This window comes from Centropristis striata, chromosome 16 (genome assembly GCF_030273125.1).
Source record: "Centropristis striata isolate RG_2023a ecotype Rhode Island chromosome 16, C.striata_1.0, whole genome shotgun sequence".
NCBI classification, from domain to species: Eukaryota; Metazoa; Chordata; class Actinopteri; order Perciformes; family Serranidae; genus Centropristis; species Centropristis striata.
Window position 1 is genome coordinate 10342051 of NC_081532.1, and position 21028 is coordinate 10363078.

Here is a 21028-nt window from a genome sequence, read left to right on the forward strand (position 1 = left end):
TAATCCTCTTCACTCATGAATCAGAGCTGCAGCTGGAGAGCTGAGCCCTTGACACTGCACCTGGTAGATTTTTTGAACTGGACTGACCAGCCATGATCCCTTATTGATTTTACTTCTAAAATCCACTCCAATCTTGAGGAGGAGCAGCAGAGAAGTGGACAGTGATTTAGCAACGAGATCTCAGCCAAGAGATCTAACAGTTTACACAAGAGGAGCTTCAAGTTTTCAAAAATTAGAACTGATGCCTCCCACAAGTTAGAGTGTTTTCGACAGGTATAACAGGAGTTGTACAGCATACCAATGCTTTACCACAACATTATTCTAAGGACTAAGGATGGGAATCAAGGACCGGTACCAGCCTAGAACAGTCTGATCAATCAGGACGTGAAAGTGAAAGTCCTGCTTCTACGCTCCTAGAAACATGCAACAAGAAGGAGCCAAGATAGAGAGGAGGAAACACTCCAAAGCATGGCTTCCCTGTTCTAGATTATGGTGATGTTGTGTATATGTGTGCCTCAAACAGCTGCCTTCAGTCTCAGACTCCGGTCTATCACTGTGCCTTGAGGTTCATCACTGGTTGTAGCCGCCTCACCCTCCACTGTGAACTGTATGCTAAAGCTGGCATGCCCTCCTTAAATGTAAGACGTCATACACACTGGATGACTTTGCTATAAGGCCCTTCTTGGCCTGGTTCCCGCTTTTTTATACACTTTTCTTCGGAGAACTGAAAGCCACTACGCCTTCCGATCAAATGACATTTTGTATCTCTTTGCTCCTCGTGTCAGAACTGAAACAGGAAAAAAAGCATTCAGTTTCGCTTCCCCTTTGGCTTGGAATGCCCTCCAGTCTGACCTGAACTTGTTTCATTGGAAAATTTCCGCAGCATCTTACGGAAAAGACAATGGAAATCCTTTGATCAGTGTCTGTGTTCTTAAATTGTTGCTGTAAACTCCTGCACTTTATTGCTCTGCACTAAGTATGTCAATGTATGTTCTTATCTATCTGTCTTTCCTGTCCATTGTGACGTGTGCCACCTTTTTGGCCAGGTTGCCCTTGTAAAAGAGGTCTCGATCTCAATGGGTCTTTATCTGGTTAAATAAGGGTTAAATAAAAAATAAAATTCCTTGTGAGATAGACTCGGTTTTTAAGCTTGAGGACTATCTTTCTTCCACACAATACAAGGTTCCACAGATTGATCAGAAATATACAAATGCCAAAAAACAACTCACCAGTCCCTTCCCAGTCTGTAACTGTAGTGTTTGGGTTGTGCAGCTGGTTGAAGAGGCCCTGGATTAGGTCGGACCGGTTGGTTCTGGGGTCCAGACAGAGCTGACCAGCTGGACATAATCCATCCTCGTCCACCTCCCGTGTGAAGACGAACGGGTGTTCCACCAGTGTCACCACCCTCAGACGGTGTCCCTCAACGGAAATTCCCGGCCTCCACCGTCCTCCAGCGTTACTGTCCCCCTGGCCGTCCCCGCCCCTCACCCCAGCTCCAAGACCTTGCCCTTGGCTGCTTCCGAACCCTCCAACAAGTCCCAAGATCCCCCCCTCTAGCTCCAGCCTGCCTCGAGTCCACTGGCCTACAGTTACCCAGGCCGGCTGACCGAGAGCGCCCCTCTTCAGGCTCCACACGTGGAACAGCTGGGAGGAGAGGACCCGAGAGAGGCCGGCATCCACCTGGATCAGGCCTGTGGCCCCGGTGAAGGACGTGTTGGAGAGAAACCTCAAGGGACACAGAGACACAAACAGACAATAAGTAAGAGGCAACAAAGATCCATGCTTTGTTGTTGCAGATTAGAAATATAGACAGCAATACACACCACTAAACTCGCCAGATGTTAAAAAATAAAAAATAAAAAAGCAAGGAAAAAGTTAAAAACGGTGGTCCAGGCGGGACATGGTCTGGCTGTGGAGCTTTAGCAAGTCTAGTCTCAGATGGGTAATTGCATCTCCCAGAAAATCATAATTAAAAGTTAATGCAGTGCACTGAGGGTCTCCTCCTATCTGCCAGTCCATACAGACAGTCATTGCCATTCGTCTCACTCGCCTGGCGGGCCCGCATTGGTCTTCACGGTGGAATAAATTAGGAAGAGCAATCCCCGTCCACACATAAATCTGGCTTGGCCTCTTGAACCATGCAGGGATTGTTAGCTCACGTCTTAGCATTTGATCATGTGCACATCGTCAGGTGATGTCTCGATGTGAAGGCATACAAGTACTGTTTGATTATGTCTTGATTGGTGGGGGATTGTCAGGAGGTCAATGTATATCGTAGGGGTGGTTGTTTAAATGTTAAAGTATGCAGGGATCACTGCATTCGGTACGGGTGTTGAACCGTGCAGAGACTGTTGATTACGTCTGGGTCAAGGCTAGAAATGGCAAGTTTTCCTTCCTGTTAATGGAAAAGGTTGCAAAAGCCGTAGCCCTTTCTCAGAGCAGAAAAATAGCTTTTCCCTTTTGCCTTTTTGTTTTATCTCTCTTCTCTCTGTCTCCCTCTCTCATCTTCCAAGTTATGTGTTGAATTGATGAGCACAGCACTGAGCTGGAGAACTTTCTCCATTAAAAATGGGATATGCGAAGGAAAATGAAAAAGACTAAATTGATCATGAGGGTCATTAACCTCACCTCCAAGCTTTGGGTGGACTAAAGGCTTCCTGCAGCACACAGAGCCTGATACAACATGTGAATATATGCACGATTTTCTGTATTCTGTTGGCGCTTCTGTTCATTACCCTCTTTTTTCCCCATTTGTGATTTACCTCAACATCACAATATCCATTTATAAACCCATTCTATGCACCATAATTCTAAAGAGCTGATTAAAAATGCCTCTGATTTGAAAGTCATTCCCATCCTATTGCACGTTAACTTATGTTTCCTCATCAGCAGCTCCCTCTGTCTCTGTGACCATAAAGCGGAAGTGCTAGCCTTGCCTTGAGCTGAAATCACTCATGGTAATAGCGCGGCTGAATCATCATATCCCATAGACAGCAGATTCATCAAGCCAACCCACTCCAGACTCATATACTATACTGTAATGACTGCGGCTGGCCACAAAAAATTAACCACAGGCTTCACTTTACATCTCTTATGTGAGCAGAGAAGTGCGGAGCCCCCTTTCCCGCAGTTTGTGACATTTTTGGAACCGTGCCCAGAGATAAGAGTGTGAGATAGGAGTGTTAGATAATACGGAGATAAGAGCAGGAGGTGTGAAAAGCACGACGCACTTTTAAGCAGCGACGCCTTTTAGTTATGGGTTCTGTTGTGTTGCATCGGGCCAAAGGCTGCATTTAAAGAATGACTGTGGATGTCAAAGCAGGTTGATAAGTCGGCCAAGTGTTGTCAGAGAGAGATGGTTTTCTCTCACTAACACCTGGCCCTGGTTTACACACTCAGAAAGTCAACGTCAGCAGAGTGGCCGGTAAATGATGACTCTATAAGAGAGTCCCAGCCATGTGTCTCACTCCCTTATCACTCCATCTCCTTTACTTTGGAGGAAAGTTTACTCCCTCGCTCTTTGTCTGTCTGCCTGCGATGATACGAAGCTTGCTTGTTTTCAATGGTTTTAATCTCTTCGGTGGAGATGGAATCAGTGTGGCAGCTGTGTCGAGTGAGATGGCACTGACTGGCAGATCTCACTCTGATAACAACAACCCTCCATCTATTTCCCATACCTTCTCTCCTCCCTCGCATCCTTTCCCACATAAGTTTATTCTTCCTTTTCTTTGACTTTATGCCTATTTTCCTTTTTGCTGTTTCCTACTTCCCCCCCTGTCTTTCATCTATATGTTTGCCTTTGACAACCTCATCCTTTCTCTCTAATGTATTTTTGGGAACAAGCACTAGGGATCTTTTGATTCTGGACATTCGGAAGAACAACATCAAAAGTGGCTAGTTTCTCATATTTTTACTGTGGCTTTATCCTCATCGGCCCCTCGCTTTGAATCACAAAGAGAAACATTGTGCAGGTTTTGCTTCTCGTCCTCCCTCACACCTTCGTCTCTTTCTTATATCTCCAGACATCCTCTCTGCCTCCCTGCCCGCCTCACTCCGTCCCCGGGGCATTGAGCTGTTAATTGCCTTTTCCATGTGGAAGTCTCTTACTTCCTTCAGCTTTGTTAGGGCTCTCTGGAGCAATGGCATGTCTGCCTGTTGCAGTGAACGGATAAGAATCGGGGACTGCACTGGAGGGCATGGAGTCTAACTGGAGCGGTATGAATGGTGCGATAGAACGACCCGTTTTATCAGTCTCTCACAGGCCAGAAACAAAGGTCACTGACACCGTACTGTCGAAGACGCTATTATAAATAGAATAGTCTGATAGTCCAGACTTTGTCCTAATTGGCCCCCACAGAAGGATTGTGACTTTCCCTGGTGTCCTGATAAAGTTTGGGCCAGTTTGAAAGCATTACGTATTGATTCATTTTGGCGCTGAACAACTTATTCAAATTCTACTGAAAGTAGCAAAATGGATATGTTTATTAAAGACAAAATATGTGTCAAAATACAATTCTGGATTAAGTATTGTGGTGTTGCAAGATGTCGTAGCCTCCAAATCATCTCTCAAACAGACTTGAAAAATCTTTTTGGGTACAAATAGTCAGAAAAAAACGCTATGCATTTAATCAATTTTTCAGTGAAAAAGAGAATAATGGTAATAATTCCCTCCAATATCGTGAATCATATCGCAAAAGCCATATCATTCAAAAATAATTGCAATTAGATATTTTTCCAAATCATGCAGCTCTACTTTCTTAATGTTCAAAGTATAATAAAACTATGAGTGTGCAGCTCTGTAAGGCCGTACTTAAGCACAGTGGTGTTTTGCGAACATAAGCAATTTAATATGCTCACAAGGACAATTAACATACTGATGTTAAGCACGCATACCTTTCACCAAGGCTACCCTTTTCGTTTAGCAAGCTAGCATGCTAAGACTACTTAATCAGCCCTAAACAAAGTGAAACTAACTCTAATGGGAATGTCATTAATTTGCAGGTATTTGGTCTTTGTATTGGACAGTATTGGACAAATACAATTCTTTTTAAAAGGTAATTTATTTCAGGACGCTGCAGTATGGGACTCCACCTTAATGGTACATACTTCACGCCAACAGTTATTGAGACGTTTCACTTAAAAAACCACAAACGCCAACCTAATGTTAGCGCTAGAGGAAATGTCAGGGGATGATAAAATTATTGGCTTCATCCTCTGGGGAACATGAGTATCTATACAATGATTTTAAGTCAATCTATCTAATAGTTGCGGGAATAATTCAGTCTGGCCCAAAGTGGGTGACCGGCTGACAATTTTATCCATAAATCCATGCTGCTGGCGCGGCGAAAAATTGAGCAATTTAATCACATTAAAGCTAATCAACTTGCTTTAACTCTAATAATGAATGTCCAATAATATTGCTTTGTAACCCAACAACTCCCACTCCACTTGTTTAAGCCTCTGGCCCTCCATGCCAAATTGTTCTGGCATCCTAGTGCTCAACTTAACTGCCGAAGGAGGGAACGCTGTTAGAATCCAGCTTGTGATTATGTGGGTGGTGTTGATGATCACTCTCAGCTGGCAGGCACCGTGTGTGTTCAATATTTGCTGTGGGCCCGGCACGAACCACAAATCCTTCCCTTACCACTACCACATGACCACAGAAGTTAGATACGTGCTGTTATATCCATTGCACCCTTATAAAATATCCATGTCAACCGGCAGAGCAGAGATACTTAACTTTGGAGGGAGTTTATGGCTCAGGCTTCAGCCCATCACTCAGTATCAGCCACATAAGAAGAGTTGTAATGTATGTGAGTGTGAGGTGTTTTTCTTTTGCCGTGCACACGTGAGGATTTATTTTTCTGCTTTAACTGAAACATTTATGGTTTTTCATGTATTTCAATATGCCTTTTTACTGCGTGTGTATATGCGATATCACAGGCCGCACCTTGACAGAACCCACGAAAGCTGCCAGAGGGCCTTTTTAAAAGCTGCGGGGATTGAAGCAGCAGCAACAGCGAAGAGTGAACAGACAAAACTCTCTGGTGTCAGTCTGCGAATCTGTATGCCATAAAGACCTCCTCCCCACCCCGAGAATGACAGCGCTATTCAGAAGGAGCCACCCCCGTGGTGCAGAGGACAGGCAAGGGCAACAACCGGAGCGTACAGTACCACAGGCGGAGCCAGCAACTCCCCACAATAATGCCAACGTGTCAGTCAGAAAGCTAACGAGCTAACAGACATTTAGTGGTGTGACCCGAGGAATTTAATTGCATTTTGTCACTGTCTGCCATATATCATTTAGTGATTTAAATGTGTACTCTTTTGGAACCTCAGCTAAGCATTTTTTTTCCAGAGTCACCGGGAGGCATTAAAAAACTGCTGGCTGCAGGGGTTAAAGAGAGTAGTTGTGGTCCAATCCTGACCAGACCACTACTAATCCGATGTAACCCGAAGCAATATACATGCATTACATTTTTTAAGAGGAATAAGTTTCTCTATCGCCCACTCTACTCCACTTTTCTTGAAAAAATCAGCTCGGGGCACTACTCTGGAACTGATCTTGCTCTTGACCTCAATCGAAATAATTTGTAACAATCTGTGTTAATTTGTGTTTAAGTGTTGATTCATCTAAATGACACAAACACTTTTAAAAAAAGTATGTTCTATCAAAGAAAAAAAGTCCATCATCTGTGGGTCTGTGGGTCATCCAGGGGTTACAGGGACATAACTATAAAATAGATATACATGTTCAATATTATAGAGAGCTGGAGGTAGACATCTCACAGGCACTCAGAAAGTGAAACTTTGCTATAATTAACAACACCTGCTGAGTTCGGAGGGCACCAAGCTACTGCACAGCCTACATTATATAAAGGAGAAAGGTCTAGCTGTCTGGCTTTCACAGGTCCAGATGGGATAACAGCAAGAGACCATAGTGTAAAAACCTGTACAGCAGCTAAAAAAGACCTTTTATTTTTTGTACTCTTCCAATCTTCACATGAATTAATGTATGTAGTCATGCAGTAACATCATAATTCGGCAATAGTGGCAATAGTTACGTATTTTGCTTTGATTTATCATTAAAAAAGGAAATGTTGAGTGATGTATTGGATGTAGAATAAGAACACCTTTGGTGAAGGAAAAGGAAAAATAAGGCTTAAGTTAGTAACTTAATTAGTGACCATTGAAGAACCAAAAAAAGGGAGAGGTTTTTAGCAGTTTAATTGTGTAACTAACTTTTAATTGGAGCACCAATACTTGCCAAGGTTAAATATTAATAACATAGAGGCTGGGCATTACAGCTTCACTCCTTCCATATTTACCATTCACAATAAAAGCCTAAGACGTAATCGCTGCTTAGCGGGCAGCATTTGGCAAAGAGGCAACTCAACAAATAGCTTACAGCAGCTTTCCTAGCTAGGTAAAGAACATTCTATCTGTTGTTGTATTCCTACCTCGTTTGGATGGACTGCATATCTAATCATTAGTTATACTGTAGCCTGTTGCTGCTGTTTTATGTGTATTTCCATTGGCTAGATGGCCTGTCAATCAACATTCAATCAATGTGCCTTATACATTCTTTTTTTTCTAGTTGCACCGGAGATTACGAGCTGAATGCTACACATGCAAGAAAATGCATTCGTTGGAAAACTGGATAGCGAGCTGCATTTAGTTCAAAGTTAGCATATACATTTGGACAGTGAGAGCCTGTGTGCATCCTGTGGTATATTTAGACTTATAGACTTATCATTTTAATTATAAGTCTTCTGCTATAAGTTTAGGCCTATCCTTGTCTCTTGTGTGTGTAAAAGTCAGCATCAGAGATTGGGCCATAGTATGAGTCGTCTCCTTTTAAGGTCATGGCCTAGTACAGGACTGTATATGACGTCAACAATGAGGGGTGCTTGGGATCTAATCTAAACAGTATGAATATTCTCCTTTTAAGGTCTGAATGTTTTGCATGAATCACACACGTGTTCTTCACATGAGATATGAATATTCAGGAAAGGCAATTTACATATAGGGTTAAATACCAAGACTACACCCAGGGATTCAGAGAATCTGGGGACTGGAAATTAAAGACGGGACCTTTAGCAGTTCTTAATCTGGCAAATTGGTTCTACCACTGTACCTAGGCAGTGTATTTGATGTCTGTTAATAAAGACAACTACACGACAACTTCAATGTGCTCTTTGATTTATTCTCCTCACCCAAGAGGTGGTATGTTCTACTACAATCCATTGAGAAAACCACGCCCTGATAAATGGAAAAGTAGTTCCTGTCAAAAGTATTAATGCTGCACAGTGTGTGAAGTGGCAATAAAGTGCACTGAAGTCCATCCATCCATCCCAAGTGTATTTTTATTGATGCTCCACTGTGATTACATAACTAACCAGCCACTAGTTAGTAGGTCAAGCATCCATCACCTGGTCTGATTTAACACTAGCTAGGTAAAGGAAATGACAGACATTGAAACACATGGAGTAACTATAGAACAATACCTGGCAGAAGAGCCCCATTGATGGAGAAGGCAAATAAGGTGAAGAGGGAGAGTGATAAAACAGTTCTTTTTTTATTAGATGAGTAAGTCATTTAACCTGTCTACTTGTTAATACTTCTGGGTGTTTTGCTCTGCTTTTATCACAGAACTGAGGTTGGGGTTTCTAGTTTTAGTTGGCAATCTAGGTTGTTTATTGGAAAGTAGCCAGGCTCGCCATGTTACCACTGGATTCCACCGGCACAGTTGCGAACCAGGAGGTACAAGGAAGAACAGAAATAAACCATATGAATTTTGATTGCACCTCAAACCAAAACCAATAGCATGTGCTTCTTTGTTATTTGTTGAACTGCCCTTTAATTACATCATTAATGTGTATATTGAGTATGTGTACATTTACCTGGCCAGATATTGTCCTGAAGAGGGCAGATCATGTCGGTTGGGTTTGTCGAAACAATTCACCATGTTCTGAATCAGAGCCAGGTCCGGCCTCACCAAAGTCGCAGCAGCAACCGCACGGCCAATCAGCTGCAAAGCATCCCGGATGTAGAAGCTGATTGGTTTACGGCCCACCTCCCCGTAGGCCAAGAGTCCAAGGGGACCTCCCAGAGTGTGGAGCGAATCTGGAGATAAGGGATATCCCATGATCCACTGCAGGGCTGGTAGTGATGGAGCGAGGCGCTGAGCTGCCCGCAAGACGGAGGAGAGACACTCGGGGTCAGATCCCAGGAGGAGAACAGAAGAGATAGGAGAGGGGGAGCGAAGGAAACGGGTGGAGAGGATCTTCAAAGCCTCCTCTTCCCTCTGATCCTCTTTCTTCTCCTCGCTGGTGTCCCCCCTTCTGTCCCCACCCACGGAGATGAGGGTCAGGTTGATGATGTCCCACAAATGCCAGTTAGAACCGCTGTGCGTCTGCAGGTGAGACAGCAACCCGTCGCCCCCTTCCTCCCACCCGGGGCAGATCACAGCTGCTCCTCCCCAGCTGCCTTCCCCCCGGCTCCCTCTGTCCCGGTCCCCTTCTCTCCCCTGCAGGACCGCCAGCAGCAGGCTGCCCAGGGTGGATGGAGGCACTCGGGCCGACAACTGCAGGTGGAACTGGTTCTATCAGAGAGGATAGGAGGGAGAATGTGGATGTGCAAAGAATAAACAAGACGGCACAAAGACAAACAGGGAAGAAAAGTTAGGGGGAAATATAAAAGTAAAATGATGGAGGAGCGAACAAAAAGGGAGAGAAGAAAGGGAGAAGAGAAAACAAGAACAAAACAGAGATTAATAGATACACCCAATCCCCAACACCTCCGGGCTGACTGACATAAAATCACATTAAACGCAGCTTTTATGAGCGCCCGAGTACTGCAAAACAATCCATGTTGCTGCAGTAATTCACCACAACACTGATCAGAAACAATCAGTCACATTTGTTCATTATCTCTCACTCTGAATGAGAAGAGCCGCGTTGATACAAACAAGGAGTCAATGATTCGCGTCTAATCTGCAACATCACAGTTGGCTTGGCAAGACAACAGTAGCATCCACAGTTCATCCAGCAGCCCGCATTTCCAAACCCCACTGAAAACACTGGCTTGTTTCATACTGTTCCAAAATGGATAACACTGTTGTCCTTGAATGCAGCTCACAGATGGACCTTCCCCCTCCTTCCTTTGGGGCTTCCATCCATTTTTCATCCTATCAGTGCTCTAGGCAAGGTTGAGGGGGGAAACTGCTTTTATATAGAGAGCCCAAAGTTTAGCTTAACATGACTTAAGATTTGCACCACCCCATTGAACTAAGATGATAGGCATTCACGACACACGATGCTCGTAAACACCCTCTGGCACAAATGCATATACATTTTCAGCATCTTAAAAACATATACAGGAGTGCACACAAAAACATGCACATTAAAAGTTAATCAAATCTATACGTGTTGTGTAAATCCATACAGGTAGTGTACATACAGGATGCATGGAGAAACTTCTGGAGTGCACTCATACACACATGCTTCTGAAGATGAGATATCTAAACCCACACACGCATTCATTCAAATGGAAATATCCCACCCGGGAGTACAAAGTAAACAGAGGGCCCCTCTGCTGAAAGTCCTTGAGTCCCTTAAGAGAGTAAGAAAAAAAATCATTTGACTGAAGTCTGCAAAGACATGGATGAATTAATGCAGCGTATGTATTTATCCTCCTGAGATATGAGTGTGTGTGTGTGAGGGGACGTGAAAATAGGCCTCTTCGTTTGAACTCAATAGGGGGCCGGAGAGGTAGCGGCGACTGGGGCGGGTGGGGGCTGTTGGTGAGACGGCGGCGGGTGGCACAGAGGAATAGAGATAGAAAGGAGGCGCCTGCTACAGGTGTGAGCGTTATTCAGCATATTACTGACAGCAATGGAACCAACATCATGCAGATTTTGTAAAAGGACCCCAAGAGCCCAAAATGTGATGATAGAAGATCAAAATAGAGCCTCGAGGCAGCTGGAGGAATTAGCATGTGAGTCTATATCTGCTCTGGGTAAGATCCATCTATGGTATTTATCCGTTAAATATTAATGTAGTGCCAAATAATAATGCATGGCTTTGTTATTTTGGTACACATAAAAGCATCCACAAAAAAATGAGACACCAACTCTTAACAGCAGATGAGTACAAACAGCTGTAAATAATGCTCCCAGTGAATCCAGCTTGTTAGAAAACCAAGGAAGAAATCTTAGAAAATGTATCATTGTCAAATTAATTGTAATAATGATCATCTGCAGTACATCCCACAGCTGTGTCAGCTGTTTTTGTGCCAGTGTTATTTTATTATTTCTCTTGCACTCACAATTACGGCTAACTTGCTTGACTTTTAGAGAGTTTCTCTTACAATTTCATTTACATTTGAGGCGTTTAGCCGGCGCTCTTATCCAGAGCGACTCACAATGAGCACAACGGTAGAATTACTTCAAGAGCTGCGACGTGAGAATAATAATAATAAGAGCTAACCGGGGCATTATGGAAGTTGTACTTGTAGTCGCTGCTGTTAGGAGAGAAAGCAAATTAGAGTGGATGGAGGAGGCAGATGTGGGAGCTGTGATGTGATTCTGAAGAGATAAGATGATATGAGGCTTTTCGTAAAGGCATGAGTTCCAGCCCATAAGATGGGGAAGCACTCTGCTGTTTTGACTGGAGGAGGAAGGAATTATTCAGAAATTCTGTGTGCAATCAAACGTGACAAGCACCAAAGTGGACCCAATGAAACTTTAAAAAAAGCACACACTGGAGTTATTGCCTATTACAGCTGCAGTTCCTTCTTGACTGCATTTGAATCTTTTGGCACAATTATTTCCAGTGATATATTAGAGCAATAACACCCAAGAGAGCGTTTTTCTGCTGTGCTTATAGGTGCAAAACTGATGTACAGTTAGAAAAAAGAAGGCTTGTTTTAAATGATGTGCATTAATAAAACAAAAAACAGCATAAAGAATGAAAGATCACAAAAAAGTTTCTGAGTAAGGACAACTGTGCATGAAAAATACTTGGAAGGTTTGTTTGTGGTTGCATCCTGCTGGGTTTAACATTAGCCTCATATTAAGGGTATTAATTGACTTAGTGGAGCTGCTGTTGGACTGACAGAGAGCCAACATGTACACCTGTCTGCCTACTTGTGTTTTGTTGAGAATGCTAGTCTGTGCCCTGACATACAACAACTCTGCATTTAAAATGCAGCCACCTCATTCATTTAAATGAGGCCACTTTGGTGATGCAGCAGGGGATGCCAGCGCTGAGGGTGCTGGCAAAAAAATGCTGGGTAGTCAGTCAAAAAAGTTGAACTTGGCTGCTGATTGCTGGCAAGAACATTCCAGAATTCTGTCTACAGTCTCATAAACTGGTCTACTCTGTTTTGGCATCCTATAGGCAGTTAAAACGATGGATGTAGAAAGAGAAGTGGATACAGCATTGGAAGCAGGGCCCTGTTCATTCTTATGAAAGTTGTTCAGTGGTACAGGAAATTTGTTTGACTTACGGCGTTCAACATGTAGGCCTGTCACGATAACACATTTTTTAGGCAATATATATTCTAAGAAACTATCATGATTAACGATAGTATTGTTGTATCGATGTTTTAGTTTTAGAACGATATTAGACTCAACTCAACTTTATTTGAAAAGCACTTTAAAACAACCACAGCCGCAACAAAGTGATGTACATAAACAAACAGAACAAGATCAATAAAATAAATAAAACAGGAATAAACACTAAAATAAATAGTTTCATTACTTTAAAAAAAATAAAAAAACAATAAATAAAAGCAAACCATAAAACACTAAAAACAAGAGCAGAGCCTCATGTGTGGTTGAAAGCCAAGGAATAAAAATAGGTTTTAAGATGAGTTTTAAAAATGGACAGTGAGGAGGTTTGTCTGATGTGCAAAGGCAGCTCATTCCATAGTTTGGGGGCTGCAACAGAGAAAGATCTGTCCCCTCTGAGCTTCCGTTTTGTCCTGCGTACCTCCAGGAGCAGCAGATCAGCTGACCTGAGGCAGCGAGCAGGAGCGTAGGGGTGGAGGAGCTCAGAGAGGTAAGACGGGGCGAGACCATTAAAGATTTAAAAAAATAATAAAAGAATCTTAAAATGGACTCTAAAATGCACAGGCAGCCAGTGGAGGCCAGGATGGGAGTTATGTGCTCCCTCTTACGAACTCCAGTTAAGAGACGAGCAGCCGCATTCTGCACTAACTGGAGCCGTACGAGGGAGGACTGGCTGTATCCAAAGTACAGCGAGTTACAGTAATCGGTAACGCTTTATATTAAGGTCCTTGTAATAACCATTTATTAACAAGTAATAAGGCCCTTGTAAGTCCTTACAAGATGCTTATTAACATTATTGTGTGTTTCTAAGCTTATATAAGTGTTAATAATGGCATTACAAACACCCATGACCCACCCATTATGTCTTTGCCATGCCTTTATTAATCTTATTTTGTTTGCTTATTGATATTAAAATATACTTTATTGCTCATCTATTATAAGTTTACTATAAGTTAACTATGCTTTTTGCAACAACCGGATCTAAAGCGAGAACAATGCCTTATTACTTGTTAATTAATGGTTATTAAGGACCTTATTATAAAGCGTTACCCAGTAATCCAGCCGAGATGTAATGAAGGCATGGATTACTGTTTCAAAGTGCCGGTGCATAAGGAAAGGCTTCACCTTAGCCAGCTGCCTGATCTGGAAAAAGCTGGACCTAACAACAGCACTAATCTGACGATCTAAGTTAAAATCACTGTCCACCTTAAAACCTAAATTTGAAACAGTCGATCTTACAAAATCTGCCAGAGGGCCCAAGTCAACAGGAGGGTCACACAAGAGCCACTAGGGCCAAACACCATCACTTCTGTTTTCTTCTCATTTTATATTCAAAAAGTTCGAAGCCATCCAGGCCTTGATGTCTTCTAGACTTGATCGGAGCGGTGAGAGAGAGAAAGCATCTTTTTTCTTCAGCGGCACATATATCTGACTGTCATCAGCGTAACAATGAAAAGGGATGCCGTGCCTTCTCAAAATGGAGACCAGAGGCAGTAAATACAAAGAAAAGAGCATAATAAGTACATCCTTTTCCACAGCAATTCATTTTTAAATCTCATAAACATTGTAATTGAAATGTGGAAAAGAAATATAAATATAAAAATATCCTAGATAAATAAAAAATAGATAAATAAACTAAAACCAAAACAAATAAAATAGGCTTTCAGGCTCTGTTAACAAAAAGTTGCAATGAGATAATCATTATGTATTATAATACTTTATTATTAAAATAACATATAAACAGCTGGAATGGCTGCTTGGGAAATATAGTTTTTTTCTCGTTAGTTCTTACTGCCTGTCAAACACTTTCAGCTTTACTTTAAACACAACACAAAATAGCACAAAAAGTCACACATGTTAACGACAATATATTGAGTCCAGAAACTATCTATTTCTATATATCGAACGATAAGTCGAGTATAGTATAGTTATTATCGTGACGGGCCTATCGAAATGTATAAAATGACTAGATTCTTCCACATCTGTGGGGTCCGTAGAGCAAGTACACTTTCACTTCCTTTAGTCTAATCTACCAAACACTCTCTCTTGGAATGAGTCCTAAGGCTAATACATACTCCACAAGAACAGAGAAATTTGTTTGTTTTCTCAAAGTGGCATGAACAACAACAAAGTTAATTCTGGCCAGGACATTTCATACTTTACAAGAAACTCAAGTGCATATCTCCTGGGAAGTCCTCATAGCGCGCAGCACACATCAAATTCAAATTCAAATTTCTGACCAATCACAAAATAGTTGTTGGAAAAACCACACAAGAAAAAAAGTTCTGCCCAAATGATGTGTCAAGAACAGAGCAATTTGTTCTCTCTCCCACGGCTGCAAGAACAGAATGACGTCGTTCTTCTCTTGCAGCCCTGGGAGAGAGAACAAATTTCTCTCTTCTGTGGACTATGCATTAGCCTTTAGACTCATTCTAAGCTCCTGAAAGCCAATTTGACATAGTGGCCAAGCGGTGGAATTACAACTTCCAACTATTTCCAGGTCCATCACATGATGGCACGGGCCCCAAAAAGTCATTTCCCCATAGACTTACATTTGGAAATAGATGTCTGTAAATCCATGGATTTCACAACTCACAACTACCTGTAAATTACTTTATAAGTCCATGGGGCCCACGGCATCATTCGATGGACAACAAAGTTGTAATCCAACTGTAAGGCCACTACGTCCAATGGGCTTCAATTTTAGCTTGAAACACATAAATCTCTCACTCTCTCACTTATTTCATAGTCAGCAATACACCCCCACGCAGCCCACTGTATTCTTTTGAACACTCTTTAATTTGCTAAAGCCCAATGAGTCCAATTTGTTTTGTTCCAGACGAATCACAAAAACCAAAACTTGAACAGGCCTCTGACTAAATGTTGTGGGCCACTTCTGGAGCTAGCAAGTGATGCTAACTTATAGTAAGACCAAAACAGCCTAAATCAGCCAGCCCCTATTTCTATTTTTCCTTTCACACACACCCACACTTCATGTTCTGTATTATAACTAATAGAGCTGTTTGCCATTCATTCTCAGTAGAGGCTGAAACGATCTATAATCAAACAATGACAAAATCCTACATGTAGCATCTTGAAGTATTTCAGTGAAACAAGAACAATAAAATCCCTGCCAGTCACTCATCATTCCAGCTTAATCCAGCATGTCTCAAGAATAAGCTGGCAGCATCAGTGTTTATCCCTGTGACACACCAGATATAACGTATGTGTGCGTAATGTTTGCATATATGTCTGCATACTGCGCATAGCGTAAATGCTCACAACAGATTTTCAGGTCCGCTGAGACTGTCTGCATGAGTTTGTTGTTGACATCTCTGTGCTTTAGCCTTGGGTCAGGGCCAACTTTGCTGTTATAGTTATCGGACATTTGAATTTAAAATGTCATTTTTTAAGCAGACCTTAGGGAGCCTGAGTCGAGTTATACTCTCTAGAGGAATGCAGGTGGTATTTTTCTCATGATGTCACAGTCTAGACGAGATAAAAGCTGGCTGTGCTGTCTGGAACTAAAAAGTTTGCAGACTTTCCGGATTCCTCTGAAACACAGAAGCATGGCAATGGGTTTTTTTTCAATGTTCAGATACTCGATTGACACAAACAGAGTTGATCCTGTCGGCCATGGTGCTGTCTAAGTCCAGCTCTACTTCTCAGGTCAATCCCGATCTTTTTTCCAAAGTACACAAGTCTTTTTCAGGCTTGGTTAAGAGTGTAATGGATGTTTTTTTCCAGCAGCGACACAATTTCAACCTGTAAGGACCTCCAGTGTGCATATGAGTGTGTGTATTTTTGTCTGTATGCTCTTATCTTTTCTCTCTTCTCAGGTAAAAGCTCCATCCGCAAGCACAAGCTTATAAAGACTCTGAACTAAGGATGCAAGATAAGCACGGCTAAAAGGAATGTCAGCATTATTCCAGTATAAAATATAAAATCCATACCCCTTCTCACACATCTGCAAATTAGTCGCCTTGAACCAAACCCCTGCCTCTGCTAAACAAATACGGAGTGTTGTTTGATGCGCTGGCTGGAAGACTTTTAAGTGTTCAAATAAACTGCATGTGCGCAAATACATGCACGGAATCTCCCAAACACAGAGCAGACAGGCACACATGCAGCAGGCACCAGTGCAAGTACACACAAATACAGTACAAACACTCCATGGTGTGAATACTCAAGCGTAAACCCGGAGGGATCTTTGGGCAATGTGGAGTAAGCAAACCGACAGGAGTGCGTTGAATCAGAACAGGAGGGAGCAGCTCGCAGTTACTAAGCTCATTCCTTATTTAGGCCTCCATAAGAAGAGCATCAACACTTGGAAGGTGTGCAACCGAATGCACAATGCCAAAACGAAAAAAAAAACAACAACATTTCCCTGTACAAAGAAAGGGGCACAGAAAAAATAACAGCACCTGCAGTTTCAGAGCTTATTAGAAGCAAGTTGGAGGGAAAAAACAAAGGGGGACTTGTGTGTGTGTGTGTGTGTGTAGGAGGGTTTTCATGGTTGAGGAAGGCTAAAGAGGCCTAAGATGTAAGCTGAAGCGCTGAAAAACCAGGTATCTCCTCTCATCCTTCCTCCACAGCTTGAGGCAGGGGGATCTCTTTGACTCGCTGCAGCTTGACTTATTGCGAAAGCTCACTGCAGCCTCGCTCGGGCTCAACATTGCACTCGTGAATCGTTTGCATGGAGCAAAGCGTCGGCGGAGACAGCGAGGGCACGCATCGAGTCGTCCTCGCCGCCACATCAAGAATGTGGACCTCTGCCTGAGCCTCTGAATGGGCTGCTTAGCTTCCTGTTCGGTCCAGAAACAAAGCTCATGGTCAGGGCAGCACTCCAAACAAGAACACTTCACTGAACACATTAATATTTCACCAGGTGTGTGTCGGGAGGATGGAGGGAGCGATAGAAAGAGAGACGGACAGAGGGGGTGTGAATATATGTTTCAGATGAAAGATGAGAGACGAATTGATATCTGGTTTAATATCCGTATTTGTGAAAGGAAGCAAAAGGCGATGGTTTGCATCTGAATGTGTGTGCAGCTGAAAGGAGCAAGTGAGGCAGTGATGGCAGTGTTTTGAGGAAGACAGAGAAAGATTTGCTCAGCAGGGTGCAAGACTTATATTTCAAACACCTGAGATGAAAACTGAGCCTATCGTAACCTGAATGTCAGACTAAAATGTCACAGCAGATGCAGGCTCACATATACGCATGAAATAATCTAAATCCAACCTAAGCAATTTGATTTAACCTGCAGTGCAGAACTGGCTTCTGTTAGAGGAGTTAAAACAGCAGCAGCTAGCATAGCAGGCTTGTCTTACCTCATACATAATGAATAAAGAAACTGTTGAATGTGTGTAATTTTTTCTGACTTTGCCTCACAGTCCAAATAAACAGCCATGATTGAATAAGGCCAGGCTGTTGTTTGCATAGTTAATGAAGCAACACTGAGCAGCGCTCTTTAGTTGACCAGACGGTGGCTAACCGAGCTGCTTCCCGTGCTGTTGTGTAATTGTATGCAAATAGCATTGTTTAATTTTCTCCTAATTTCCTTACATCTCCTGCCGCTAAGTGTAATATGGGTGACTTTAATCTTACTCAGCCATGCTGCCGGGGACGGGAGCTAAGCTTTGTTAGGGGAAGCGGCTGCCGCTGTTAGACACACGTGCAGCACAGGACGCACGCGCACATGCATGCACGCACGACAGACTGCAATAAACACTCAGGCAGGGGCAGAAAATTACATTTACGTGCTTATACATGCATGAAAGTGTGCCACACACTCGCACGTGCACGCCAAACACAACTGTGGAGCAATCAGCCACTTAACACAGCAAATGACTATGGTTATCTAAGCATAACAGCCTGTTGGCTCAGAGAAACAGAGTGATAAGCAGTAAGATACACACTATTAGGCTCCACCACAGGACTGGCCACAGATTGAAAGAGGGGCTAAATCTTGTTTCACAGTTAACAGTTGATGGAGATGGAGCCATGTCTCTCTGATTGTCACCGCTAAATTACATATGCAAATACCTTGACTCGAGCCAATTCCGCCCACCATCTCCCATATAGAGATCGAGCGGGAAAGTACGGCGGGAGATTGTGGCCCATGGGGGAGCGCGATGAAACAGCAGGCGAAAAGTGTAAAGCACACTTTGAATTAGGTTTGATTAGAGGGAAATGGTGGCTCGACGCTTAGGCCGCTCGTAGCTTTGACAATTCGGTGACTGCTGGAGGTATGAGTGTGTTGAGTCCATTAAACATAAGGACCTTGTTAGTTTCCCTGGTGGTGTGGCGGGTCGGGAGTGGGGGGGTTATACAGTAACATCGTAAAAACACCATTGTAGTCCTGAGCGATTGTGGGAAAAGCCATAAAATTCTTGACGGGCCATGTCTCCTCTTTTCCTCCAGGCTCCGAGTTTATGGGGATCATTCGGAATGGGAGAAAAGGCTGAGAGAAAATGGGATTCGCTCATTTTCTACATCGGCGTCAAACCAACCGTAAGGAGGTGGATGTGTTTGTGTACTTGTGTGAGTAAAAATGTGCATTTGCGTACATGTATACAAAGTATTCTTCCGGCTGTGAGAGAGTCTGCGAGAGTATTTGTGTGCTGTAAATGTGAATGCCTGTGATTTACAAACCATTTGATGGAATATTGTTCTCAGCAAGGCTTCAAATTAATTTGAATGATCAAGACACAGAGCACACCAGAGCATTCCCGCCTGCAGCACTGCAAGCTACTGAAGAACTGAGAGAAGCAGATGACTCTGCACACACACACAGACATGTGAACACACATATTACGACACATGCCCAGACTGAGTGATCACATACTCAAACCAGCCAAGTGCTTTGGGCTTTGTGCATAAAGAAGGTTTTTTTTTTTTGCTCCGTGATTTCGAGTCACACAGTTTTATCAAATGGCAATCCGGAGGGAATTAATAAAATGCAAGTGCATATCAAAGCATGCAAATGCTTCCCTGCTACTCTGTGGTGTAAAGCAAATGGAGTAATCCAGTTCAGAGTGTTCACTTTTCATTATCAGTTGACTTCTGATTTAATGAGCCTCCACGGGCTCGCGAATGTCCTGATGTCATCAATAATAATCAGATAGAGGAAACAGCGGGGGGACTGAATGTGCTGTTTTGGACTGGTTAGTCAGGTCTCTAGTCAGCCAATGTTAGTGCTGAGTGCACTGCTAGCATTGGTGAAGGCTGTCATCTCAGCACGCTGCCTCGGCGCCTCTTTTGTCAGGAGCTGCTTTGATCCCCTCAGTTGCAGAGATACAGGCCCACAGCAGAAATATGCTGAATGGATTCATGTATCATCCTCCCCCCCTACAAACACCCTCTGGCCCCCTCACTATTTATGCTCATAATAGCTGCCGTTATTTATTAAAGAGAGCGATTGTTGTCCTTGCTCTATAGACAATGTTGTTTTCTCTGCCGGAGAGAATAATATTTGTCCTTTTGGTGTGGCCCTGTGTGTGATATGAGGCGGCGTACGGAATGTGATGGTGATTGATTCCTGTGTTGAACAGTGGAGAGAGGTACAGCGGAAGGCTAATCTGAGTTATGATTGCCGCTGTAATCGCATTTTCTCCCCTGACTCATCCATCCACTCTACAGTAGCGCATACATGCCGTATTCTGATTACACCGCACATCTGTCAATAACGAATACCGCACGACGGAGCGGCGGCATTTTCCCTTCTTGAACACCTTCCGCCGGTATTTCCATCACCACGATTTCCTAGATCATAACTCTCTCCCTACCCACAGCCCAGTTTTATCTTCCTCTCCTCGCTGACTTGCTAACCTGCTGGAGGTGGCGTCAAGCATTTGCAGTAATCATGCCATCATGTTGGGGGTAAAATAAGCCGTTTTGGGTGTTCCGTTTGCCGGCGCGGTGGCTGTCAGGGTAGAAAATGGCCTCTTGCTGGGTTGTAATTCGACCAGCATGCAGCTGGACCAATGAGACGGCAACATAATTTAGTTACCGTGGGAATGATACCAACCGTTCCCCAAGTAGAGGTGCAGAGTGGCGTGATGTCATTAACAGTCAGCCCACGGGGAGCATAGCCGCAAACAGAAAAACTTCAGGGGGGGAGACATTTATTCACAACACCCCAGCGGTAAAAGCACGCCATGCCAGTAATGAGGTGTCTAGAGCTTTGGGCACCGGGTGCGTGTCTGAGTATGTGTGATATTTCTTAGTCTTAGCGTGTGTGTGCGTTTTTGTGTTTGTTTTGGTGAGCGTGTGTGCTCGGATGTGTGACCGAACAACTTCCTAATGGAAAAGATCTCTTTGCTCCAGTCGTGTTGAATACTGAATCTGAAAGTAGACTTCCCAGGAGTAAAATAATACACCTAGAGAGATGGAAGTCATTTAGGGGCAGTGTGTTTGTGTGAGGAGTGTGTGTTGAGTCGAGGAGTGTGTGG

The 21028-nt window shown here is 43.2% G+C and overlaps 1 protein-coding gene across 1 annotated transcript in view; it reads right to left on the minus strand.

The window, feature by feature from the left end:
- LOC131988743 (glutamate receptor ionotropic, NMDA 3B-like) overlaps positions 1-21028 on the minus strand; it is a 90190-nt gene that overhangs the window by 34073 nt on the left and 35089 nt on the right. The window contains exons 2-3 of the mRNA XM_059353974.1: positions 8904-9604; positions 1230-1726 (exon numbers count right to left, since the gene is read on the minus strand). Of these exons, the coding sequence (XP_059209957.1) occupies positions 1230-1726; positions 8904-9604 (1198 nt within the window). The remainder of the gene's footprint in view (positions 1-1229; positions 1727-8903; positions 9605-21028) is intronic.